General features: G+C 35.3%; 1 protein-coding gene across 14 annotated transcripts in view; it reads left to right on the forward strand.

The window, feature by feature from the left end:
• doc2g (double C2-like domains, gamma) overlaps window positions 1-26,300 on the forward strand; it is a 169,660-nt gene that overhangs the window by 105,154 nt on the left and 38,206 nt on the right. For all 14 annotated transcript variants that reach the window (XM_073908951.1, XM_073908942.1, XM_073908944.1 and 11 more), the window contains 3 exons: window positions 14,007-14,133; window positions 14,259-14,315; window positions 17,222-17,346. In XM_073908951.1, the coding sequence (XP_073765052.1) occupies window positions 14,007-14,133; window positions 14,259-14,315; window positions 17,222-17,346 (309 nt within the window). The remainder of the gene's footprint in view (window positions 1-14,006; window positions 14,134-14,258; window positions 14,316-17,221; window positions 17,347-26,300) is intronic.

Here is a 26,300-nt window from a genome sequence, read left to right on the forward strand (position 1 = left end):
TAGTATCAATTTAGTTTAGGTCACAATTCATGCTATTTATTATTGGGCTTATTAATTACCTATAAGGGCATTACCAAACTACATCACACATGACGTCACATAGGTTCAACCGCGCATACAGGTTGTAAAAAAGACCGGTTGCAAAAGCAAACATGTCGTGTTGTGCGGTAGGATGCCAAAATAGAAAGTCCAAAAATAGAAAACAGAAATTTTACTATACACCACACTGCTTTAATGCCAACCGCAGACGTCTTTGTCTAACAGCCATCAAAAGAGCTAAATGGAGTGAGGATTTAATAAAAAATGCTCGACTCTGCAGTTCTCATTTTACATCAGGTAAGTTCACGCTGTTAAATCATACACATTACTCGTGTTTGATTGCAGCAATGATTTCAGCAAAAACAGTTAAATAGGGTTTATTAAACTGCGAACGTTGAATGCTTAGAATGAAATGTAAAAATCTAAGTTCACACTCCTTGCCGTACAAATGCAATTCGCTGTCAGAATGCAGTTGTTTTGCTTGTTGATGATTACCCAGGCCATGTATAGCTCCGTCGTCTTTCCTTGTTTTTGGCTAGGCAGAACCTCTGTTTTTAGCAATAGATAGTTTTGGAATCTGGTAATCATGGAACATTATTTCTTGCACATGACCACACAGAACAAAATTGTAGTCACAAGACTTGTAGGCCTTTAACTTCTCTCTTGTAAAATCACTTGGAGTTTCAATGAGATGAGTTAAATATTTGGGGCTGGATGCTTGGCCATTTCATCTTATCCAATATGCATTGGGAGTGTGCTATCGCAAATGGACCTGTCAGAAGAATGCCGCTTACTTTAATTTAAATTTTGCAGAATAACTGTGCTTATCACTGGGTAAAAAGCTGTTATAATACCAACCATAATACGCTAAAAGCTTTATGTAAATAATGTATATAGAATATGTAATCAATATAACTTACCTGCATCTCTAATACAACAACAAACATATCCTGAATGTTTACAAACCGGTAATTTGTCCATTATTGATATATTAACTGTTTGTTGGTAGTTATAATGTACCCTGCAGGCACAGGAGGTCAACATGACGTCATATTGAGGTTGTACCCCAACATGCTGGATTGATGCCAGGACCCAACATCAGGCCAACGTCAATGTTCAATCTAAAATCAACCTAAAATCAACCAAATCAACGTTTAATCATGTTACACCTGACGTTGTGCAGATGTTACCACTATGACATCTATCAGACATTAAATTTTGGTCACTTTCCAACACAACCTAAAGTCAACCATATATCAATGGAATTTTACGTTGTTTTTTGACGTCAAAATAACGTTATACTTAGACTCTGGCTAGACATTGAATTTTGGTCACCTGACATCATGATCTAAATCTAACCTAATATTAATGTCCAATGATGTTGTGTGCCTGCTGGATATGATCTTATTCCGCATCCCTAACCCTACCTAAAATCTAAACCCGACTACCACATTACTAACTATTAATAAACAGCTTATTAGTAGTTCAGTAAGCTAGTAGTCTTAGTTAATGGTTTGTTAATGCGGTCAATTGCGACCTAAACTAAAGTGTTACCGATTTTTTGTATTATTTTGTAGGATAGTGGATCTGCATACAATATAATATACAATCTACAAGCACAGATAAACGCAATAAAGCAAAATATACACATAGTTCTTCTGAAAAGTCCAACATTATTCAGGATATTCCCATTATTGAATAATGGGAAACACTTCAGTTTAAGTAACAATTCACAGCATTTACAACTGACTTATTACCAGTCTATTATTGAGATATGAACTGTTTATTAGCACTTATAAAGAATAAACATATATTACATCCCTAATACCCAAAACCTTAAACCCCTAATTAGTAGTTTATTGAGATAAAAGACTTAGTTAATGGTCTGTTAATGGTGTGCTAATAGCGTGAGTTGTATATTTAAAAAATAAAGTTTCTGAATAATCCTTTCTGAATTATAGTTTAAAATGATTCATAATAAAAGTTACAAACGGTACAATTTCTGATGCCTAAATACTTTAAAAATCCACATACAGTCACAAAAACACATGCAAATAATAAACTTTCACTCTCTTATACTTTTATAACACCACAAATGTGTGTATAACAATAAACCAGACTAGACTGTTATATGACGGCATGCTGACAACGGAGGTGCGGATCCAAATGCAGGGTTTATTCAAAATATAATGGTCAGGCAAGCAACAGTCAACACGGGCAAACAGATATACACAGGCAAATCCAGAGTCAAGGTCAGTAAACAGGCGAAATATCACAAGGCAGGCAGCAGACAACATAAATAAACAAACAAAACAACGCAAGGCTAAAACACAGAAAGGCAAGGCAAAGAAAAATGGTCATAATGTCACAGATAACAAGACTCAGCAAAAATGTGTGTGTGTGCACTGTATTTAACGTCTATGTAATCAGTCCATAATGATCCATAACAAGTGTGTGCACGTGTAATCAAATTAAAACAGGAACCTGTGTGTACGAAGTGCATGACAGAATTTGTAGTCCATATATTAGCGAACTGCGTGTTTATTAGCGATCTGCAAGGATTAGATCGCTGGTGATTGTGACACAGACTTATAATTGCACATTTTGCAATCGATAACGCAATGCGTGCTTCCACAGTAGAATTTTTGAGTAAAGCTCAGACTGTTTCATCTGATGATTCTCACCCTGAGTTTTACTTCTTTCTTCTGGTATTCGGTACAGATCTCCTTTTAGTAAAACAAATCGGTTCAAATTTTCATTCATTCCAGTTTCATCAATTTTTTTTCATTTAATGTAGATTTATACTGTATAATTTGCTTTGTGCATTATGTGTGATGTGCTTGTATGCTGCAACTAAATTACTGATGCACATGTTGTGTTATCATATACACTTGACAAAAGTCTTGTCATCAATCCCAGTTGTAAGCGCAACAAATAATAACTTGACCTCTAGTTGATCATTTGGAAAAGTGGCAAATTTTTCAGATGAATCATCTGTTGAACTGCATCCCAATCATCACAAATACTGCAGAAGACCTACTGGAACCTGCATGGACTCAAGATTCTCACGGAAATCAGTCATGTTTGGTGAAGGAAAGTCATTGTTTGGGTTACATTCAGTATGGGGGATATGAGAGATTCAGTGAGAGATCTGCAGTGGATTGCAACATCAATAGCATGAGTTATCAAGACATGTGTGCTGCCCGTTACTTTACAAACCACAGAAGAGGGCAAATTGTTAAGCAGGATAGTGCTCTTTCTCATACTTCAGCCTTCCCAGTTAGCAGACATGAACATTATTGAGCATGTCTGGGGTAAGATGAAGGAGGAGGCACTGAAGATGAATACAAATAATCTTTATGAAGTCTGGGAGTCCTGCAAGAATGCTTTCTTTGCTATTCCAGATGACTTTATTAATAAGTTATCTTAGTCATTGCAGAGATGTATGGATGCAGTCCTCCAAGCTCATGGGAGTCATACACGATATTAATTCTTTTTCCACTGCACCATGACTTTATATTCTATACTGTGCATTATTTCTGTTAAGTAACAAGACATTTGTCTAAGCAAAGTCAGACCTTACTGTCTTAATTAAATAATTAATAATCAAGGCATGATCATATTTTATTTTGGTAACATAAGCATAATGTTGAGGCCTTTGCCTTTCATATAAGCCACTTCTGATACCAAATGATCAACTAGAAGTCAAGTATTTATTTGTTGTTTTTAAAACTTGTATAGGCGATAGTGTGCATTGTGATGCTGAAATGGTACATTGTGCAGCCCTACTCCGTATTTTAAGATATTGTGGACTCAATGTATACCTTTTAAATAATAATAATAAAAACAATTAGACGCACACATTATGGCAGAAGTGGCACAAGCCTGTTTCTGGTGCTGAACATGGATTCTCGCCTCTTTGGATTCCCAAAGGATAAGTTTGATTTGATGATTCTTTCCGCTCTGTTACGCTCTGTGAGCATCATCCCGAAGAGCAGGTTGTGGGAGCCCAGGGCGTAGATGGAGTATGTCACCACGGGCAGCGTCAGCACCTTGTCACAGTGACTGTGTCTGGCCTGACAGCTGGCCGAGCTCAAATCTGACTGCAGTCTTTCAGTGCAGCGAGAGACGAGAGCAATGAATATTTTACCACTAAATTCCAATACATTGTACTGCCAGATTTGGGCCATCTTATCCAGAGTGAGTGTTTCTGTCATTTCTCATGTGAACAATGACTGCTGCTGGCTGAATGGGGACATTTTTAAAGAGAATGGCTCTGTTATCAATAGTGCTATTACTGGAGTCGTCGTTATAACAGATGTCATGGAAGCATACAGCGTGTGTGTTTTCATTGTTTATTAATAGAATGTGTGTTGAGCAGTGGTCTTATTCTAGCTGATGGATTTGTTTTGCCACTTTTTAAACACACCCAGCTCTCTGCCTTAACCAGCTGTGACACGCTTCTAGTGTCATTTTTGTTCTGCTCTCGGTTGATGTGACCATCACAGCCAATCAGAACAACTGTAATGTTTAATATACACTTGAGAAAAGGATTTTGATTTATAGTGAGCTTAATTGTTTTTGAAGTTTTTGTTCCATTCGTTCACCCAACATTCTCTCAGTCTATTTATCCACCTCTCATTCTTTTGTTTGTTTTATTATACATTTATTATACATTGATTTTTTGATCTGTCATTTTCAACAAGGATTCTGTAATTCTAGCAACTGTTCTAGTCTTCTTTCCACCAGTATGTTGTTGTATTGTTCTCTCATCCATTCAATAATGATTCCAAACACAAGTCATTCTCTCGTTCCATCCATCCATCATTCCATCCATCCAATAATCATTCCATACACAAGTCATTCTGTCATTCCATTCATCCATCATTCCATCCTTCCATCCAATAATTATTCCATACACAAGTCATTCTGTCATTCCATCCATCCATCATAAAATGCATCCATCCAATAATCGTTCCATACACGTCATTCTGTTGTTCCATCCATCCATCCAATAATCATTCCATACACAAGTCATTCTGTCATTCCATCCATCCATCATAAAATGCATCCATCCAATAATCGTTCCATACACGTCATTCTGTCATTCCATCCATCCAGTCATCCAATAATCATTCCATACACAAGTCATTCTGTCATTCCATCCATCCAGTCATCCAATAATCATTCCATACACAAGTCATTCTGTTGTTCCATCCATCCATCATTTAATCCATCCATCCAATAATCATTCCATACACAAGTCATTCTGTTGTTCCATCCATCCATCATTTAATCCATCCATCCAATAATCATTCCATAAACAAGTCATTCTGTCATTCCATCCATCCATCCATCCATCCATCCATCCAATAATCATTCCATACACAAGTCATTCTGTTGTTCCATCCATCCATCCATCCGTCATTCAATCCATCCATCCAAAAATTATTCTATACACAAGTCATTCTGTCGTTCAATCCATCCATCCAATAATTATTCAATACACAAGTCATTCTGTCATTCCGTCCATCTGTCATTCCAGCCATCCATCCATCCATCCATCCATTCATCCATCCATCCATCCATCCATCCATCCATCCTTTCATCCTTTTCTTTATTCCTTCCTATATTTGTCTATGGTTCATTCTATTGTATCATTTAAAAAAAACATTATTTTTGGTCCATTTTTCTGTCATTCATTTTATCGTTCTAGCATTTGTTCTAGTATTCTGTCTACCATTGTTTCATTCTGTGTCTTTCCATCTATTCTTAATCACTCTGTCTCTCTGTCTTTCGTTCAATCTGTCTTTTGCTCAATAATTCTTTCTATTCTTGTTCTGTCCATCTGTCAGTGTATATTGCTTTTACTGTCTGTCATTCTCTCAGTTGATTGGCCTTTTTTTCTTTCTTTTGATATATCGTTCTAACATGCTTTGTGTTATTATTGATCCTTCTCTTTGTGTCAATCTATCAGTGCATTGATTTAATCCATTATCCTTCCATTCAGCTGCTACAATCCTATTGACAACTTCAATAATTACTAAGATTAGCATGTGAAATAATTCATGAATCTGGATAACAAAACCAGTCTATATTGCACTGGTATTTTAGCCAAAAGCCAAAAATACACCTTATGGGTCAAAACTATTGACTTTAACATATATGTTAAAATCATTAGAATATTAAAGGTCCCATGAAATTAAAATAAAGCTTTTCAGATGTTAGGATCAGTATTGTTAGTTTTTAGGATATCTAAGCTAGTGCGCACCACAACAGTGTTAAAATTTGCGTTTAGGAGATATAAAACTGATTTAAGCATGTAAAGCTTGTAGTTTTTCACTTCCAACTTAATGGATCAAGGTTTTATTTACGTCACCTCGTACTTCAGTTTCCGGTAAGAATCGTGACCAATCAAATGCTCTCTAGTATCTGAGATGCCTCACCCCCTTCAAGACACTTTTGATGCACTTGAGCTCAAAAACTCACTAGCAGAGCGATGATAGAAAAAACAAAACGTTATTGGCTGTTTTTCTAAAAAGGGGAGAAGCTAGACTATGTCCCACCCTCGCTTTATGTTTCAGTAGAGATTACGTCAAACATAAAATAAAAATGCATATTTTACAGCACTTCATGGGACCTTTAAGTAAAGATCATCTTCCATGAAGACATTTTACAAATTCCCTACAGTAAATATCAAACATGTCCAACACTCCATAAAGCTGGACAACATTGTCTTGAAGCAAGTGGAAGAGTTCAAATACCTTGAAACGGTGTTAAGTGAAGATGGGAAACCTGATAGGGATCTCAACGTGAGGGTTGCTGCATCTGGCAGACTATATCATGCTTTAAACAGAGCCTTTCTGGGAAAGAAAGAAATCTCCAGCAGAACAAAGGTAGCTGTTTATAACGCCACCTACTGTGCATCTGGAAAGTATTCATAGCACTTCACTTTTTCCACATTGTTTTGCAAAATGGATTCAATTAATTTATTTCCTCAAAATTCTACACACAAAACCCCATAACGACAATGGGGAAAAAAACTGTTGCAAATTTTTTAAAAATAAAAAACATAAAAAAATCGCATATACACAAGTATTCACAGCCTTTGCCGTAAAGCTCTAAGTTGAGCTCAGGTACATTTTGTTTCCACTGATCATTCCTGAGATGTTTCAGCAGCTTTATTGGAGTTCACCTGTGGTAAATTCAGTTGATTGGACATGATTTGAAAAGGCATACACCTGTCTATATAAGGTCCTAGGGTGGACAGTGCATGTCAAAGCACAAACCAAGCATGAAGACAAAGGAATTGTCCGTAGACCTCCGAGACAGGATTGTCTTGAGGCACAAGGCTGGGGAAGGTTACAGAAAGAATTCTGCTGCTCTGAAAGCTCCAATGAGCACAGTGGCCTCCATCATCCTGCCTGGAATTTGCCAAAAGGCATCTGAAGGTCTCTCAGACAATAAGAAACAAAATTCTCTGGTTAAAATTGAACTCTTTGGAGTGAATGCCAGGCTTTATGTTTGGAGAAAACCAGGCACCGCTCATCGTCAGGCTAATACCATGCCTACAGGTGTGGTGGTTGCAGCATCATGCTGTGGGGATGTTTTTCAGCAGCAGGAACTGGAAGACTAGCCAGGAAAGAGGAAAAGATGAATGCAGCAATGTACAGAGATATACTGAATGAGAACCTGCTTCAGAGTGCTCTTGACCTCAGACTGGAACGATGGTTCATCTTGCAGGACAATGACCCAAAACACACCACCACACAACTATATACTTATGTGGCACATCCAGAGCCCAGACCTAAATCCTTTTGAACAATTCTGGAGAGATCTGGAAATGGCTGTACACCATTGCTTTTCATCCAACTTGATAGAGCTTGAGAGGTACTGCAAAGAGTAATGGGCAAAAATTCTCAAAGACAGGTGTGCTAAGCTTGTGGTATCATATTCAAAAAGAATCAAGGCTGTAATTGCTGGCAAAGGTGCTTCAACAAAGTATTGAGCAAAGGCTGAGAATACATATGTACATGTGATTTTTCATGTTTTGATTTTTAATAAACTTTTTTCACATTGTCGTTATGGGGTATTGTGTGTAGAATTTTGAGGAAATAAATTAATTGATTCCATTTTGGAATAGGGCTGTAAGATAAAAAAAAGTAGGAAAAAAGTGAAGCGCTAATACTTTTCGTATGCACTGTAAGATGAGGTGGTTTGGTCATGTTGTCAGGATGAAACACCACACTATTCCAAAGCAGATGCTGGAGGCAAGAACCCATGGAAGACGTCCAAGAGTTAGGCCTCGAAAGGAATGGATGGATTCACTTAACCCAGCATTCCAAAAGAGAGGAGTAGACCCAAACTGTGCCTGAACAGTGGCTGTAGACAGGAAAAGGGGACAGAAACTTTGTTCAGCTTCTACACCGCAAGATAGAAGAGGCCATGAAGTAAATATGTCAAAACTTAATTTTTGTTTAGTAGTATTGCTAAAATCACATTTAGACAACTTAATAGGCAATTTTCTCATTTTTCTGGAAATTTTTCTTAACCTTTAGATTCCATATTTTCAAATAGTTTTATCTCCACCTAATATTATCCTATCCTAACAGACCATACGTCATTGGGAAGCTTATACAACTTTCAAGTTATATATAAATCTAGCCTTTAAAAAACTGACACTTAAGAGGGTCACAAATGTGGAAAAGCTGAATGACGAGCGGTCAGATTCTGGAGAAGCCTGTGGAGCTTTATGTGAAATCCTGCAGGCACAGATTCTGTGTGGGTCTGATCATGACTCATCTGACTCTCTGCAGTTCTCAATACACTGAACTGTCTTTCGGATGTCCTGCAAGTAGGTGACTTCCGTATGCATGCAAAGGCTCGACGCAATCACCGTGACTGACATTAACAAGGAAAAGCTCAACCCTGAGAGGAAAAAATAGCAGCCTTGCCTCAAGTAGAAAGTCCCCAGAAAGAGAGCACCACCTATCAACCTCCACATACTGTACAGTGTGTGTGTGTGTGTGTGTGTGTGTGTGTGTGTGTGTGTGTGTGTGTGTGTGTGTGTTTATATTAGCATGTGTACACACCTGACTGGAAGGAATGACTAATCAAGCCCTAGAAGGAAGCTAGAAGCAGGCAAGATCATGATGTCAGTGTGATCTGCTTACGTGCCGACTCTCGCTCTCTCGCTCTTTGACACCCACATTAACACTTCAGTTCTTCCTCTTCTGCATTAGCCTGTTTGTCTCCTCATCCATGCTATTCTTTCCTCAGTTTTATTTTTCCATTCCATCTCTGCTGCTGACGCAAAACCCATCTGTCTGCTCTTTTAAAGTACTCTTTTCTCATTCCACTTGCTGTTGTTGTTTCTTTCTCTTAATCTCACTCTTTTCTCAGTGTCAATATTGGAGGTTGACAGAAAATGGATTTTGGCTGCTTCCAATTACGAAGCTGGAGAACAAAGAAGATTAACTGATAGTGTGTAAAATGTAGAAAGCTTAAGGTCAATGTGCAGAGAAATGGTGATATATATACATACACACACTGTTGAGGACAAAAATATTTAACATTAGCTCATTCTGAAAACGTAGCCCTATATAGTTTTCTGGAGATCGCAAATTATGTAGCCTGATGTAGGTATGGCTGCATTTTGTCTTATAAACAAACGCTACGGGGCGGTATGACGCTGTTCCTAATCAAGCTTACCGGCTGACTGTTACCTCCGTATGGACAGCTTTCCTGTTGTTTGTTGCTGGTCCTTGCTCAAAACGATGGTGTTTGGCGAAGAGCGGTTCCAGAAATCAAGTGAGGCAAAAACAAAAGCCAAAAGATAAAATAAACAAGGAAAAAACAAGGTGAGAACGTGGTAACATCTGAAAACGTGGTAAAAAAAAAAAAAAAACAGGCGAGGGTTTTTTCTTTTTCTGGATTGCTTTTTAAAACTGTCAAGTTCGTGGGTGGGTCAATTGGTGCTTTTGAAAACACTATTGCTTGGGTTAAGGGAAGAAGGAGGCTGGGTCAGTCGATCGGTCAGTCATCCAGTCAGTCGACAGTTAGTCGGCAGCAACCTCTGGTGGATTAATGCGAGAACAGCAGGCAAGAATGGCACTTGTGAGACAAAATTAAGATCTGAAAAAGCTTACACAGCGACCTCTGGTGGATTTGCGACAACAAAAACTGCAAAAAACATTGCTCCTGGGATGTATTTGGCATTTTCCAGAAATGTATATAGCGGTACATTTTAGAATGGACCTTGATTGAAAGTATTAGCCCTTTTATTAATTTTATATACTTCTTCAAATATTTCAAAAGTGATGAACAGAGCAAGGGAATTTTCACAGTATTTCCAATGACATGTTTTCTTCTGGAGAAAGTATTGTTTCATTTAGTTTGGCTGGGATACATGCAGTTTCTAATTTTATAAATTTTTAAGGTCAATATTATTAGCCCCAGGCGACATACAGGTAGTGGCATAGTGGTTAGCACTGTCTTCTCGCAGCAAGAAGGTCACTGGTTCAAGTCCTAGCTGGGTCATTTCTGTATGGAGTTTGTGTGGGTTTCCTCCGTGTGCTCCTGTTTCCCCCACAGTCCAAAGACATGCGCTATAGGTGAATTGAATAAGCTATATTGGCCACAGTGTATGTGTCTGAATGAATGTTTCCCAGTACTGGTTTGCAGCCGGAACGCCCAGAAGGGCATCTGCTGCGTAAATCATTTGCTGGATAAGTTGGCGGTTTATTCAACTGTGGCAACCCCTGATGAATAAAGGGACTAAGCTGAAGAAGATGAATGAATGAATATACACAAAACAAAGACATAACAGTATAATTTATCAAAATAAAATGATGCTGCTTATCAGTCTTCATCATATTTTATAATGTCTTCCATGGAGCATTAAGGACACAAAACACTGTAAAAGAAGTTCATTTCAAGTCAGACGTGAATGAGGCTTATGATGCGGTTCAATGAGTCAGATGTTAATTCAGTAAGCAATCTGGCAGAGTCAGTGAATGATTCGTTCGAATGATTCAGTACATTTCTCTGCAGTCATTCTTTGGCATTTCTTGAAGTGTCAGTTCAGTAATCAGTTAAACCGAAACAAATATTTATTGATTTGTTCATGAATCAGATTAAAGTTGCTTATTTTTGTTTGTTTATTTGTTTAGTAGGAAACATGCCATTTAATAAAGTGTTCACATGCTAAGTTTCTCTTTTAAGGGTTTCTTGTTTGTTTGATCTAAACCAAAAATATCTGGTCTCGGTTCGCATAGTAATTCGTGTCAGTTTTCCTGAAATCTAATGGTTCCAAAAGCTTTTGTTTTTTGGGACTTGTATCGATTCATATGTCAAAAATGTCAAAATTCACAAGCTCTCATTTTGGTTTAATCATGTTTTTTTTTGTTGTAAGCTCATAACTCATATTTCAACAATTCAGCAAGGGGTTCACAAACTTTCAAGCAGGACTTTGTATAGTTTCCAATTCCTTAAAATGGCAAATAATTAATTTTTTAAAAAACTTTTCAACATTAAAAGTATTCAGAGGAGAAATCAAGGTCCTAATGCAATTCCAAAGCATAAATAAATGAACAGAGATCTCCCTCAAACCGAGATGGACTGTTAATTAACTCTTATTTATTACAGTAAATACATAGTATTGAAGAAGGAGATCAATTTACACCTTTTCAGAATCAATATCGAATCGACCACATTTTCAAAAATGAATGATCCTGCACTATTATCTTCACTAATGAAATGGCAAAAATGACATATTGCCAATCTCTTGCTCATACCACTGACTTTTCACCTCAGAGTTTCTGCTTCTCTTGCCAAATTGTCTCTCTCTGGCTGCAGCACACTACACATTTTGTCTTGAGAGTTGAACTGAAGACTTCTGAGTGCACCATCTCTCTCTCTTTCTTTTTCTCTCCCTTTCTCTTTCTTTCTCTCATCCTTTCTCTTATCCTTTTTCTGTATCTATTTTTGGCCAAGAAGGGTTTACTGGTCTTAAATATTGGTATAAAATAAGAAAGGCAGATGTTTTTATATGTTTTTTTTTGTGTGAACGAGCAGAATTGTTGGTTGACAAGAAAAGCTAACATTTTGGGATTCCACCGATGTTGTTTTAGCTTAACAAGGTTTGATTACTCCTCGCTAAGTTTTGGAGTTTGCTTATTTTGGATTCTTACAGGAACAAAGGTGTATGTATTTTATTTGATGGCTGTTTAGAAGTGAAGTTGTGTGTTTTTTTTTTAAGTTTATGTGAATAATTTAAGGAATGAATGGGCTAATTTGTTAAATAATCTTGCTGAAAACGTTTTTTTTTTTTTGTACAAAATTTCTGTTTCGCTATTTTTATAAAAAATTTTTACCATGAAAGGTTTAATTATGGTCCTAAATATTGGTGTTAAACAAGAGAAGTTGATATCTTTTAAAATTTTTGTATGGATAAGAAAATTTCAGAATGTGTTTGACAAGAAATCTAAAAAGTCAAATCTCTCTCTCTCTCTCTCTCTCTCTCTCTCTCTCTCACACTCACACACACACACACACTCACACACTCACACACTCAAACACACACACACACACACTCTCTCTATCTCTATTTTTAGACAAGAAGGGTTTACTTATGGTCCTAAATATTGTTGTAAAACAAGAAAAGATGATATATTGTTTTATTGGACAAATAAAATTGAGCATATGGTTGACAAGATAAGTAAACATTTTAGGAAAAGATACCACCAATATTTTTTAACTTACAAAGGTTTCATTACTGCTTCATATGTTTTTGAGTTTGCTTATTATGGATTCTCAGAACCTTTGGTGTATACATGGAATTTTGTATTTTTTAAGTATTTGTGAATGAATGTGCTAATGTTAAATAATTGGGCTGAAAACTCTAATTAAGAGATTTTTATAAGTCAAAAATCTCTTTCCTTCTCTCTCTCTATCTTTATTTTTAGCCAAGAAGGGTTTACTTATAGTGCTCAATATTAATGTAAAACAAGAAAAGCTGAATATAAAAATATATATATATATTTTTTTTGTATGTGGACGAGCGCAATTGAGTATATGGTTGACAAGAAAAGCTATAACTTTGGTAAAAGGTTACTCCTACATTGTTTGAATAACTTAAAAAAGTTTGATTACTGCTCACAGTAGTTGTTGAGTTTGCTTATTACACTGTAAAAGTGCAGGCTTTCACACACATTCATGTTGCCCCAACACAAATCATTTAAGTTAACGGAACAAATTTAAGTGGATTGAACATAAAACAATTAAGTTGTCCTAGAAAAAATCTCAAGAATTGTGTCGTTGCAGCTCGTTTTAAATAAGTAGTTTGATCAAGCATGTTGTAGGAGTGTATAAACTTACAGGAAGATTGGAATCATTTGAAGCATTTTGGTGAATAAACGTATTTTATGTAAGATAAGTGATAGTTGTTTAGAAATGAAGTTAAATGTTTGATTGTTTTTAAATTTATGTGAATAATTTATGGTATAAATGTTCTAGTCTGTTTTTTTTTAGCCATGAAGGGTTTAATTGTGGTCCTAAATATTTGTGTAAAACAAGAAAAGTTGATAACTTTTTTTTTTTTTTAATTTGTATGAACAAGAAAATTTGAGTGTGTGGTTGACAAGAAAATCTACAATTTTGGTAAAAGATTCCACCAATATTGTTTTAACTTTATAGCTTTGATTCCTGCTCACTTACAGTAGCTTTTTAGTTTGAAACATTTAAAGATTGATGTAGATTTAATATGTTAATATTTAATTTTTCTGAAAAAGTGATTGCTGTTTAGAAATGAAGTTGTATGTTTTTTATATATTTTTAGGGTTATGTGAATAATATATTGAATGAATGTGTTAATTTGTTAAATAATTGTGCTGAAAACTAATTAAGGGATTTTAAAAGTCAAATCTCTCTCCTTTCTCTCGCTATCTCTCTCTCTTTCTCTCTTGCAGGCTGTGTGTGTGTGATATGGATCGCTTAGGACGGAATGAGTTCATAGGTGAAGTCAGGGTGGCTCTCAAGAAACTGAAGGAGGGAGAGAGCAAGAAATACAACATGGGGCTTGAGAGAATCGCACAGGTGTGTGTGTGTGTGAGTGAGTCACAGTAGCCGTTGTGAGGTTACGTCCATTGGAATTTGTACTATGCATAATTTAGTGTTTGGGGATTTGCTGTATTATTAATAGCATTTCTATGTTCTTCCAGACCCGGGAGGGGAACAGCCAGGCAATGGATCCTGCGGCTCCTGTTGCAGAGGAGGAGGTAAAGATCCGATACTTTCCATCCCGTTTCCATACTGTCTGGAGTGAAAGCACTCACATTCAGGGTGCAAAGAGGATAAAGCCCTCAGGAACAAATAAAGCACATCATTTTTATTTTCTCAAACACTATTTAGCAAGAAATTCACTTTCCTGAACGCGTGTTTGTGACTTCGCACTGATAAACTGTCCTGTTTAATGAGTTTATCGCATTCAGTGGCAAATAGCTGATAATGAGCTAATTATTTTTGTTAAATAAGATAAAAAGATTTACAATTTGTTGCTAATGAGAATTTTTGAAATTATCATGTGTTTTTTTTTTTTTTTTTTTTTTGATAAAAATTCTTATAATTTTTACCCGTAGTCATGTTTGTGTATACACTACCTGACTAAAGTCTTGTCGCCCATCCAGGTTTTAGGAACAGCAAATAATACCTTGACTTTAATAACTTGAAATAATAACTTATTGATCCTTTGGTATTAGAAGTGGCTTATATGAAAGGCAAAGGCCTCTAGATTACGCTTATGTTATCAAAATAAAATATGATCATGCCTTGATTTTTAATTATTTAATTAGGACAGTAAGGTCTGACTTTGCTTAGACAAAAGTCTTGTCACTTAACAGAAATAATGTACAGTATAGAATATAAAGTCATGGTGCAGTGGAAAAAGAATTATTATCGTGTATGACTCCCATGAGCTTGGAGGACTTTATCCATACATCTCTGCAATGACTCAAATAACTTATTAATTAATTTGAATTAATTCATCTGGATTGGTGAAAAAATGTGTTCTTGCAGGACTCCCAGAGTTCATCAAGATCCTTTGGATTCACCTTCAATGCCTTCTCCTTCATCTTACCCCAGGCATGCTTAATAATGTTCATGTCTGGTGACTGGGCTGGCCAGTCCTGGAGCACCTTGACCTTCTTTGCCTTCCGGAACTTTGATGTGGAAGCTGAAGTATAAGAAGGAGTGCTGTCCTGCTGCAGGATTTGCTATCCTGTGGTTTGTTATGTAATGGGCAGCACAAATGTCTTGATACCTCAGGCTGTTGATGTTGCTATCCACTCTGCAGATCTTTTGCATGCCAAATTTCTGCCGATTTTTTGTTAGAATCCATGAGGGTTCCAATAGGTCGTCCTCAGTTTCTAATACTCTAATGTGGTGCTCAAAATATTTCTTATTATTTTATTAAGACTTGTGATGATCAAAATAATATAGCCTTTATTTTAAATAAAAATGACATTTTTTGGGAGAAATGTCATACTGTCACTTATGATATTGTGATTATATGTATCAATTATCAAGATGTGTTTGGCGTGATTTGTTGCTATTTTCAGAGCAGCGCAACACTAATTTTCACATTTTGCGCCACGTTGTTTAAATGGCAGATCCATTTGTGCTACTTTGTGGACTCTTGGGGTTCCGGTCTATGTTAAGGCGCATTGTTGGCGCATTGCAACTTTGAGAAACTGAAATAGACAGCACTATTTCACCAAGTGAAAGCTGGTCTAAAGTTCAGCGCCAGGTCCAGAAAGGCTTACACATTGCTTAATACAGACAGTATGTACAGCAATACACAAATATCTTTATATATGGAAAAGAATTAAAGCTTTAAAATATTACAAAAATTATTATTTTTATAATATATAACATAATATATAAATATATTAATAATATATAAAAACACCACCTTCATGCCTTCTTCATGTCGGGGGCTTTTTTCAGTTTATTCATGAAAATTTCCATTTGTATAATGTTATTATTTTTAGCAGTGTTATTTATTATATGCATATTTATCTTTGTTTTAATAAAAAAAACAAGTATAGATTTGTCCACCTGTCAGGTTTTGGAGACGTCTGCATCACTAAATGGGGCTTAAGAATAGGATATGTGTTTGGATATAACTCAGTTTTTTGACAACACTGTTATTATTGTTCATTTATTCGTTTGCTGGACATTAGAACTGAATTTTGAAATAGTTTTGAAACAAATCTTTGTGCGTTACAAGCTAAATTAAATATGCAGGCTAACGAATGTCTTCAGTGGAGTGCTTTCAACACTGTTTCCTTAACCAGGAAAGTAAAGTAGTAAAGTAAAAAGTAAAAATAAAATGAAGAGAATGCAAAGAGGCCGATTGGAGGAGGCTCGTTCTTTATCCTAGTGCAAATGGTCTCTTTAACTGTTTTCTCACTAGTGACGCATTTAGATTTTCCACTTACAAAGTCCGCGATGTAAATAGCGAATGCATCATGGCACGAGCAACTGACTCTTAAAGGGAATGAGACAAGACTGGTTTGTGATTGGTTTAATGCATGTTGTGCTCAAAACACAACCCGAGCTCATTAAAAAAGTAAGCACAACCCTGTTAGACCATGCACTGCTGCGCAAAGCGTATTTTTCCATCCTTAAAATAGTAAAAGTGGATTTGGACATGCCCTTTGTGTTTTTGTGCGATGCGATTTTGACTTTAAATCCGCCTAGATTGTTAAAATAGAGCCCATAGATTTTAAAAGTTGGGTTATGAAATGTGCATTGTACAGAAAATGGATACTTTCCTCTTTAACTGAAGTGATTTAAGTAAGTCTATAATTAAATGCTGCTCCTAAATGCCTTGCCAAAAAAAACAAAAAACTTTTTTTTAAAAATAGCAATTTTCTCTATATCCATATCATTATTTCTCTCTTTTACATTCCATTACATGCAATCTTTTTATTTCATCTGTATTCAGCAAAGCATGTTATTCAATCATCATTATTTTAGAACCGGAGAAACAATCATATTGTCCTAAAGGGGTGTTTAGCCCATTGCACCCTACCGACATATATTGTTTAATGTGTTATTGATTGTCTGAATATTGATCAATGGAAACCAGTCGACCGCAGCTTTTGTCTCTCTGTTTCTCTAGCGTGGCCGAATCCTGGTCTCTCTGCTGTACAACACCGAGAAGAACACACTGGTTGTAGGAATTATTCGCTGTGCTCACCTGGCAGCCATGGATTCAAATGGCTACTCGGACCCCTTTGTCAAAATGTGAGTTTATTTTAAAAAGGATATTTTCAGAGTTGACAGTGATAAAAGAGGCAGATGGAGTGACACTTCACACTTTGCATGTATTTATTGTATACTTACATTAGACATGCACTGGATTTTACTTGATGAATTATAGATGGAAAATAGAGTTCCGGTATCCAAAAATATGAGCCAAAAATGATATACTTCTTTTTTTTTTTCTTTTTAACCCGTTAGCCAGCATTCTCTTTTGGAGATTTACACCTTCCTACATTTAAATAGTAACAGTTCTTGACCCCAGTGAGCTATAAACATAAATTAGGTACCATTGAAAGGAAGACACTTTAAGCTTTCAATCTAGAAAGTTATACTTTATGAAGTCATGACAAAGTATATTGTGCTGTGTTCAATTTGTTCATTTGTTTTTTCATATGCAAACACAGGAAAACATTAACGTAATTACCTAGACCACATATACCTTGAAAGCCAAGTGTCTCATGAGTTTATTTTTCAAATCTGACAAGTATAGCATGCAAAATAAAATTTCTGCAAAAGGTTTTCTGAGACTTTATATTGATGTCCTTCTTTCCCGAACCGTCAGAGGCTTTTTCTCAAAAATGATCTTTCCAAACTAAAACAGTGACAGTTACTAAATAATTAAGTCTATGTAAGTCTTAGTTTGTGTATCTTTGGATACTTTAGGCTTTTTTATCCATCATCTAGAGTTTATAATAATCAAAACAAAAAAAAGTTATAGATGCTTAAGCAATATAAAAAAAGTTGCACCGCACTAAACATTTTACTATTTCATAAATATATGAAATTAGTCCTGGAACAATACAGAAAAGTGATAGATCAAAAGCCACACATCTCTTGAGTATATATGTTATGAATTTGATGGCAATATCATGCGAAATAAAATTTTATGAAGTATCTTGCCCTCATAATCTTTAATCAAATACCATAACCTTCCTTTCCCCTGGAAACCACTTTTCTTCACTTCTTAGGGTGGGCTTATCAGGACTATATAAATTAGATGTTCATCATAATTCGGGGGGAAAAAGGACAATCTTAACTTCCATTTTTTCCTGACTTTAAAATTGAACAAATTATATCTCAGACTGTTTCTCAAACAAAAACAGCAGAACAAATATTGCATTTACACTGCACTGTTCAAGTGACTCAATTCCAAAAAATTTTCTCCCATGTGGCACAGATCGGATATAGCCTATGTACGTGTAAGCAGGAACAAATCACATAGATTACGATTTACTCAAATCAGATTCAGGCCTTGTTCATATGTGGAAATTTTATCCGATATGAATCTGTGTTCTCGTGTCTGCAGTGTAGGTAGGTAGATCGGATTTTTGGCTTCTTACACAGAATAAACCACCCAACATATTTATATAATAGGATTCTAAGCAGCGACAAAGGCATTGCATCATTAGTTGTGGCTGTGGTCATGTGTTTATTATTTCCGATGGATCAAATGAAAGCAATAATATCTTATGTTTATCTTACTTTACTATAAAGATTTACCATAGACTGGTAATTCCTAGGGATGACTGACGTGATCCCGAAGCGTAAGTGTTTCAAAACACTGCACCAAAGCATGACTCATCTCCCAGGTCACGTGACTAAAATGTTTCGTAGCACCCAGGTCACGTGACTAAAACGATTCAAAGCGTCGATCATTTCAAAAGCGGTTCGAGGCCTGGCAAATCTGCGTTTGGCTGTCAGGGTCAGAAAACTCCATCTTGTGTAGCCTAGTGGACTGTGATGTGCACCTAGTAACTGTGTTGCATATGGTTCGATTCCCGACTTGTACAAATATTCTGAAATTATGGCTTAATGTATTTTAATAATGTTTTAATTTTATGACCAAAACAAGACATATTTATTCACAAAGTGTTCATTGGGATGTCAGACCAATTTTAAAACAAACACAAGAAAAACAGCATTTAAGAACTAACATATATAGCTATATATCACTCTGGATTCGAACCCATAATTTCCGCATGATAGTCTAGAACTCTCACAGCTTCACTTAAACCAGGGGTGTCAAACTCAATTCCTGGAGGGCCAAAGCCCTGCACATTTTAGTTCCAACTCTGCTCCAACACTTACCTGTAGGTTTCAAACAAGCCTGAAGGACTCAATTAGTTTGATCAGGTGTGTTTAATTAGGGTAGGAACTAAACTGTGCAGAGCTGCGGCCCTTTTGGAACTGAGTTTGACATCTGTGACTTAAACAGTTGAAACCTCAACTCTAAAATGTGGGGTTTAATACCTCAAATTTGCATATCTGTTTCTTTGCTGAAACTGTTCCAGAGCAATACATAAAAATGATCACTATGTGTCACTGTAGAGTCGTATTTTGAAATGATTCGAAGCTTCGACACATTTGCTTCAACTGTTTTAGTGTTTCTAAGCCTCTCTTTGCTCACCCAATTAATTCCTGGGTTTTTTTTCGGGGCATAGTTGGTTGTTCTGTGCGACTCACGAGAGAGAGCGCTATCTGGCTTTTGACGTAAATTTACTACTGATTACGTTACCGTGCTTTCCTCACATGATGTGCAAGACAATCACAGCTTAATTGCAATAGAGTCACTTCCAGTCTAAATTCCGTAGAGTCACTTGGTTCTTTTCTAAACGAATAAGATGTTTTGAATTGATCATTTGAATGAACAATTCAGCAAGTCACTCCATTTAAGATTGAGACTTGTCGCCACCTGCCGTTTTAGTACTGTGTTAATTTATCCATGGTGTCTAGTTAAAACACCAACACAAAAACACACTGAGCAAAATATTGGTAACTAAGAATTTTTTAGTCCACATCACCCCATTCAATGTCCCACATTCTGAAGTCGCAAAAAAACCCAGAAGCTTTTACTCCAAATGCTTATTTACGCCAAGTCTTCGTTATTGGCAATTGTGAAAGTTACATGAAAAGCCAGCCAAACACATTAAACCAAATCAAACAAACTGCTTTCCAGCTTTGTACGCAATATGCATCAGATAGTCATCTTTTTTGTTTCATTTTGTTGTTTTTTCAGGAGTTTGAGATGAAACCCATGGGCTTTGTGTGATTATTCGAGCCTCCAACCCCACACGAGTACATCTAATGTTGTAATCAGCACCTCAAAGCACCGATGTTGTTCAAATAGAGTTAAAGCAAATTAGCAGACAAGTGCAATCCCCAGGGCTCCTGTAGTGAGTCAGCGGTGGGCATGATTATCATTCTTACAGCTTTTATTTAATTTTCACATTCATTACAATAAAAAAAGAGAGCGTGTTTTAACAAGCATCCGTCCTTGAATCGTTGCATCGGGCCACATGAAACTGTGTTATGACTCAATTCGTTGGCATCACCTTCCTCCTAGTTAGCATCATGGATTTCATTTCAGGGTGATTTATTTTCCCTCTATACCTCCGGTTGATCATAATTTATCCCCCTGTGAGTCCTCGCGAAAAAAATAATTCAAAGTCCACCCACACAATAAGATTTTATTTAGAGGCACAGAGGATTAATGGGGCATAGAGATAGATGCTATGAGAGTTGAGCGGAACGTAAAAGAAAAAAAACTCAGACTTTTATCTTGCTTTCTCAGCTTCCTGTCACAGCAATCATTTATCATTTTAGTTTTGTAGACTTTTTTTTACTGTTACCAATAGGTATTTAAAATAGTAACTAAAATATTTTGAAAAATTTACAGTTAAAGTCAAAACTATTAGACCCCCTTTGTTTTGTTTTTTTGTTTTTTTGTTTTTTTAAATATTTCCCAAATGATGTTTTACAGAACAAGGAAATTTTCACAGTATATCTGATAATATTTTATCTTCTGGAGAAAGTCTTATTCGTTTTATTTTGGCTAGAATAAAATGAGTTTTTATTTTTTTTTAAACCATTTTAAGGTCAAAATTATTAGCCCCTTTAAGCTATATATTTTTTCAATAGAACAAACCATCGTTATACAATAACTTGCCCTAACCTGCCTAGTTAACCTAATTAATCTAGTTAAGCCTTTAAATTTCACTTTAAGCTGTATAGAAAAATATGTAGTAAAATATTATTTACTGTCATTATGGCAAAGATAAAATAAATCAGTTATTAGAAATGAGTTATTAAAACTATTATGTTTAGAAATGTGTTGAAAAAATCTTCTCTCTGTTAAATGGAATTTGGAAAAAAATAAACTGGGGGGAATAATTCTGACTTTAACTGTATTTAAAATTTTTATTAAAAATGATTATACTTCTATAATTCTATGAACAGCCTTTATAACCTTTTTAAGCCTTAACATTTTTGTTTATTTTGCTTTCCAACGTTGTTCTTTTTGTTTGTTTATTTTTTATAGATGTTTTGGTTTATATTTTATTGTAGCATTTTGTTTACAGTAAAAATAAACATTTAAAATTATATTTTTTGTATTTGAAAATATTGAATAAACTATTTACATTTGGTTGATTTGTAAAATGTCGCAGTGAAGTAAAAAAAAAAAAAAAAAAAAAAATATATATATATATATATATATATATATATATATATATATATATATATATATATATATATATATATATATATATATATATATATATATATATAAAGCTTTTTTATTTAAAGAGTTTTTTTATTTAACTGTTTCAGCTTCAGTTTACTGTCACAGCAATGCTCATTTATCATTTTAGTTCTCTGTTTTTATATACTTTTTTTCAGTTACAAAAATATATTTAGAACAGTAAGAAAAATATATATTATATAAAAATAAAATAAAATATGTAATAAAAATAAATTAACTTAAATTAAAAAGTATAAAACTATAATTCGCCGACAGATAGCACCCAGTGACCCGTGTTCTTTGTCGATCCTTCGCCTGTAGGCTGGTTTATACTTCTGCTTCGAGTGATCGGTGTAACCCACGACGCATGCTTTGTGCATTGCCGTACATTTACTGTACTTCTGGTCTGCAATAACACTTCCGAAAAGCTAGCTGGCAGTGAGGTTTTTATTTTCCTCTGCGTTGAGTTTCTTCGCTGGTGTTTTGTTCAGATCAAACAAACTGCTTTCCAGCTTTGTGCCCATAATGCATCAGATTTTTTGTTTCATTTTAAGTTTTGTGGGGAGTTTTCCCTTTTTTTAAACTTTTAATTAATCTTGTTTTTATAGTTTATCTTTTATATTAAATATGTTGACATATATTTAACATATTTATATATTTATTAAAATATTGAATGAAATCTTTACCTCTGGATCACCTTAATATATCCCCCCGTGGGTCCTCACAATAAAAGAATTTAAAAATTCGAACAAATTATTTTTTGTTTAGAGGTGCAAAGAAATTTATGGGGCATAGAAACGCAATGCTAAGAGTCAAACAGAAAAGACAAAAAAACCTGCAGTTTTTCTAAATCCTGCTCTCTCAGCTTCAGCTTCCCACCACAGCGCTGCTCTTTTTTTATCAGTTGCATTTCCTCCTCATGCCTGATAAAGCATGCATAAATCTTGCACTCTCGATGGGCTCCTCTTCATTCTTATCATGGGTGTATTTTGATTTGTTGTGTGATGGAGGGCCGTTTTCGTCACTATCTGCTTGGAGGAGATAGGATTTCCTTGTTTATCGTGCCGTTTACAGGCACTGATGGGCTCACTGAAGCAATGGAAATCTATTGTTGGAGATTGGACTGCGTGTGTGTTTGTGTGTATGTGTGTGAGGCAGGTGCTTTAGCACTTGTTAAGGACTAGACCTGTCATTTAAGTTTAGGATTAGCTGGAGATTTGGACTGCATCTCTCGTGACTTGTTTGACAGCTTGTTTGGTTGCTGGATTGTTTGTGCATCTCAACCACTGGACCAGATGTTATTTGTCTTTTTGTTCGCTGAGGTTGATTCCAGTTATGGCTGGATTTGGCTGGAATTTATTGAAGCAGAAAACTGACATTTTATTAGACTATTTTCTGCATCGAGCACTCTTGTTGTTTTAGTTGTAATTAGTTAACGGATTGCAGAAAATAAATATAACATAATTGAAATGAAAACTAAATATGACTTAATTAGAGTACACTAATCATTTTGGAAAACAAGTGTTTTCTGATTCACTAATTAACCGTTGTACTTCATTTGTGTTTACATAAACTGTGAAACAGGACAGGAAGATTTAATTATTTTTTGTTGCTTTTCAAACTTTTTTTTGCTTTTACCAGTTGTATTTTTGTTTATATGATGTGTTTTATATTACAGTTACAAAAATCTATTTAGATTAATAACAGCAAATCTAAAACATTGTTTAAAAAGAATCTGTTATATCTGCAATATCGTTTTTTTGTTTTGTTTTTTATTTTAAAAAAATTGTTTCAAGTTTAAGAAATTTTACTGTATTTTTGTGATTGTTTTTTTTATATATATATTTTTATGTAAATGTTTATATGTTAATGTTTCTCAAATGATGTTTACCAGAGCAGGGGAATTTTCACAGTATGCTTGATAATATTTTTTTCTACTGGAGAAAGTCTTACTTGTTTTATTACGGCAACAATAAAAGCAGTTTTTAATTTTTTAAAGCCATTTTAAGGTCAAAATTATTAGCCCTTTTAAGCTATATATATTTTTGATAGTCTAAAGAACAAACCATCATTATACAATAAGTTGCTTAATTACCCTAACCTACCTAGTTAACCTAATTAACCAAGTTAAGCCGTTAAAGGTCACTTTAAACTGTATAAAAGTGTCTTGAAAAATATCTACTAAAATATTATTTACTGTCATCATGGTAAAGGTTCTGTGCAGATTTTGCATGTTCTCTTTGTGTTGTCGTGGGGCCAATTGGAGGAGATTCGTTCTTTATCCTCTTGCTGCAGATGCTGTTTAACTGTTTTCTCGCTAGTAGAGCATTCAGTTTTTCCACTTACAAAGTCCACCATTTAAATTGCAAATGCACGATGGCACGATGCAACTGACTCTTAAAGAGAATGGGAGAGGAGACTCTGATTGGTTTATTCTTAAAACACACCGTAACTCATTAGGAGAATAAGCTCAATCCTGTTAGACCATGCGCCGCGACGCAGACCGGATTTTTCTGTCCTTAAAATAGCTAAATTTTATTCTGACATGCCCGTAATGCTTTTGATTATCTTAAAATCTAATTCAAGAGAAACCAAAACTGTATAAAACTTTGTTAAAATTTTGTAGTTTGTAATTTTCCCCAATATTTCGGATGAATTTAAATGTATTATCTTTCAATTTCTAAAAATGTTTAGTGACTAAAATAGTATTTTAATAAATATATCTAATTATTAAATCTGTTTTGTTTAAATGCAACAAATTATAATACCTATATTCGCTGAGAAATGGATAAAAAAATACATTTTCAATGTGTACTCAATTATGTTGAGCCAGACTGATCTCACGAGGAATCGTAAGTATTTTACGTTTTGTCAGTTTAGTGGCGAATTCGTACAAGTTCAGTCGTACGATTTTAAAAAGGAGGCGTGGCACCCAACCCCACCCCTAACCCCAACCGTCATTGGGTGATGAGCAAATCGTACTAAATTATACGAATTAGATCATAGAAATTCATTTGAATTAGCCACTAAATCAAAAAGTTATGAATTGCCGTGAGATTGTAAATGGCTTATGTGTCATCTTTTTTGTTAAAATATTTTCTTATGGAAATTCATTTAGAAATATAAACTGAAGATAAATAAGTACCTATAACATTTTTACTTTGCAATAACATTTGGAAGCTATACATCTATAATTCTCTGAATTTACTTATGAACATTATTTTAGCATGTATTTATTACTTTCATTTCAGTTATGGAAACATTTACATTTATCAAACTACAGTTTTTGCAACAGGGTGAGGCAGTGGCACAGTAGGTAGTGCTGTCGCCTCACAGCAAGAAGGTTGCTGGGTCGCTGGTTCGAACCTCGGCTTAGTTGGCGTTTCTGTGTGGAGTTTGCATGTTCTCCCTGCCTTCGCGTGGGTTTCCTCTGGGTGCTCCGGTTTCCCCCACAGTCCAAATACATGTGGTACAGGTGAATTGGGTTGGCTAAATTGTTCGTAGTGTATTAATGTGTGTGTGAATTTTTCCCATAGATGGGTTGCGGCTGGAAGGGCGTCCGCTGCGTAAAAACTTGCTGGATAAGTCGGCGGTTCATTCCGCTGTGGTGACCCCAGATTAATAAAGGGACTAAGCCGACAAGAAAATGAATGAATAAATGAGTTTTTGCAACAAATTAGACACAACATTTCTTCATGACACCTATAAATACATAAATCTATTTTCATCTTAAATTGGAGTTATATATTTATATTATATAAAAAAACATGACTTTAGTAGTCATACTACACCATTTATACAGATGCTTCCCAGTCCCAGTCTCTTAGTTTTGTCAAACCTTTGTCTGTGTCATTCAGCCTGTAACTCTCAGACTAGCCTCAGGTCACCAGACCTTCATTTCTGTGGAGTCTTAGTCTGTAATAGAAGAAAGACGAAACTGGACACAAGTCAGGGATTAACTGTAGAGGAACTGGAGGCCAATCAATACTGTACTCATTCCATTGAAGCAAGAAGAAACTAAATCTCTAGATTTGTAGAAGCAGCACATGTATTTTTTTCCCACTGTTGAGATGTTTTTCTCAGGCAACAGTGTGTCTGAGTTTAACAGGAGAAGCTTAGGCAGGAAGGCTTACCCACAATTCTCTCTTTCTGCTATGTGCATGTGAATGTAATCACCATATCCAGGTTGCTAGAACGAAATCCATTTAATCAGTGTGTGGCGAAAGCAAGGCTACAGGCGTTTTCAGAGAAATCCAGGAACCAAATCAGCCTTCCAAACATTTCATGTGTAATTAATCAGGCTAATAATTTGTGGATGCAACCTTTTCATTTATTAACTAAATTATTTTTAGCGCCATCACTGATTAGTTCATTATCTTCAGCGGAGATTATGTGTGTGTGGAGGCAAACACGTATA

This window comes from Danio rerio, chromosome 8 (assembly GCF_049306965.1).
Source record: "Danio rerio strain Tuebingen ecotype United States chromosome 8, GRCz12tu, whole genome shotgun sequence".
Lineage (NCBI taxonomy): Eukaryota > Metazoa > Chordata > Actinopteri > Cypriniformes > Danionidae > Danio > Danio rerio.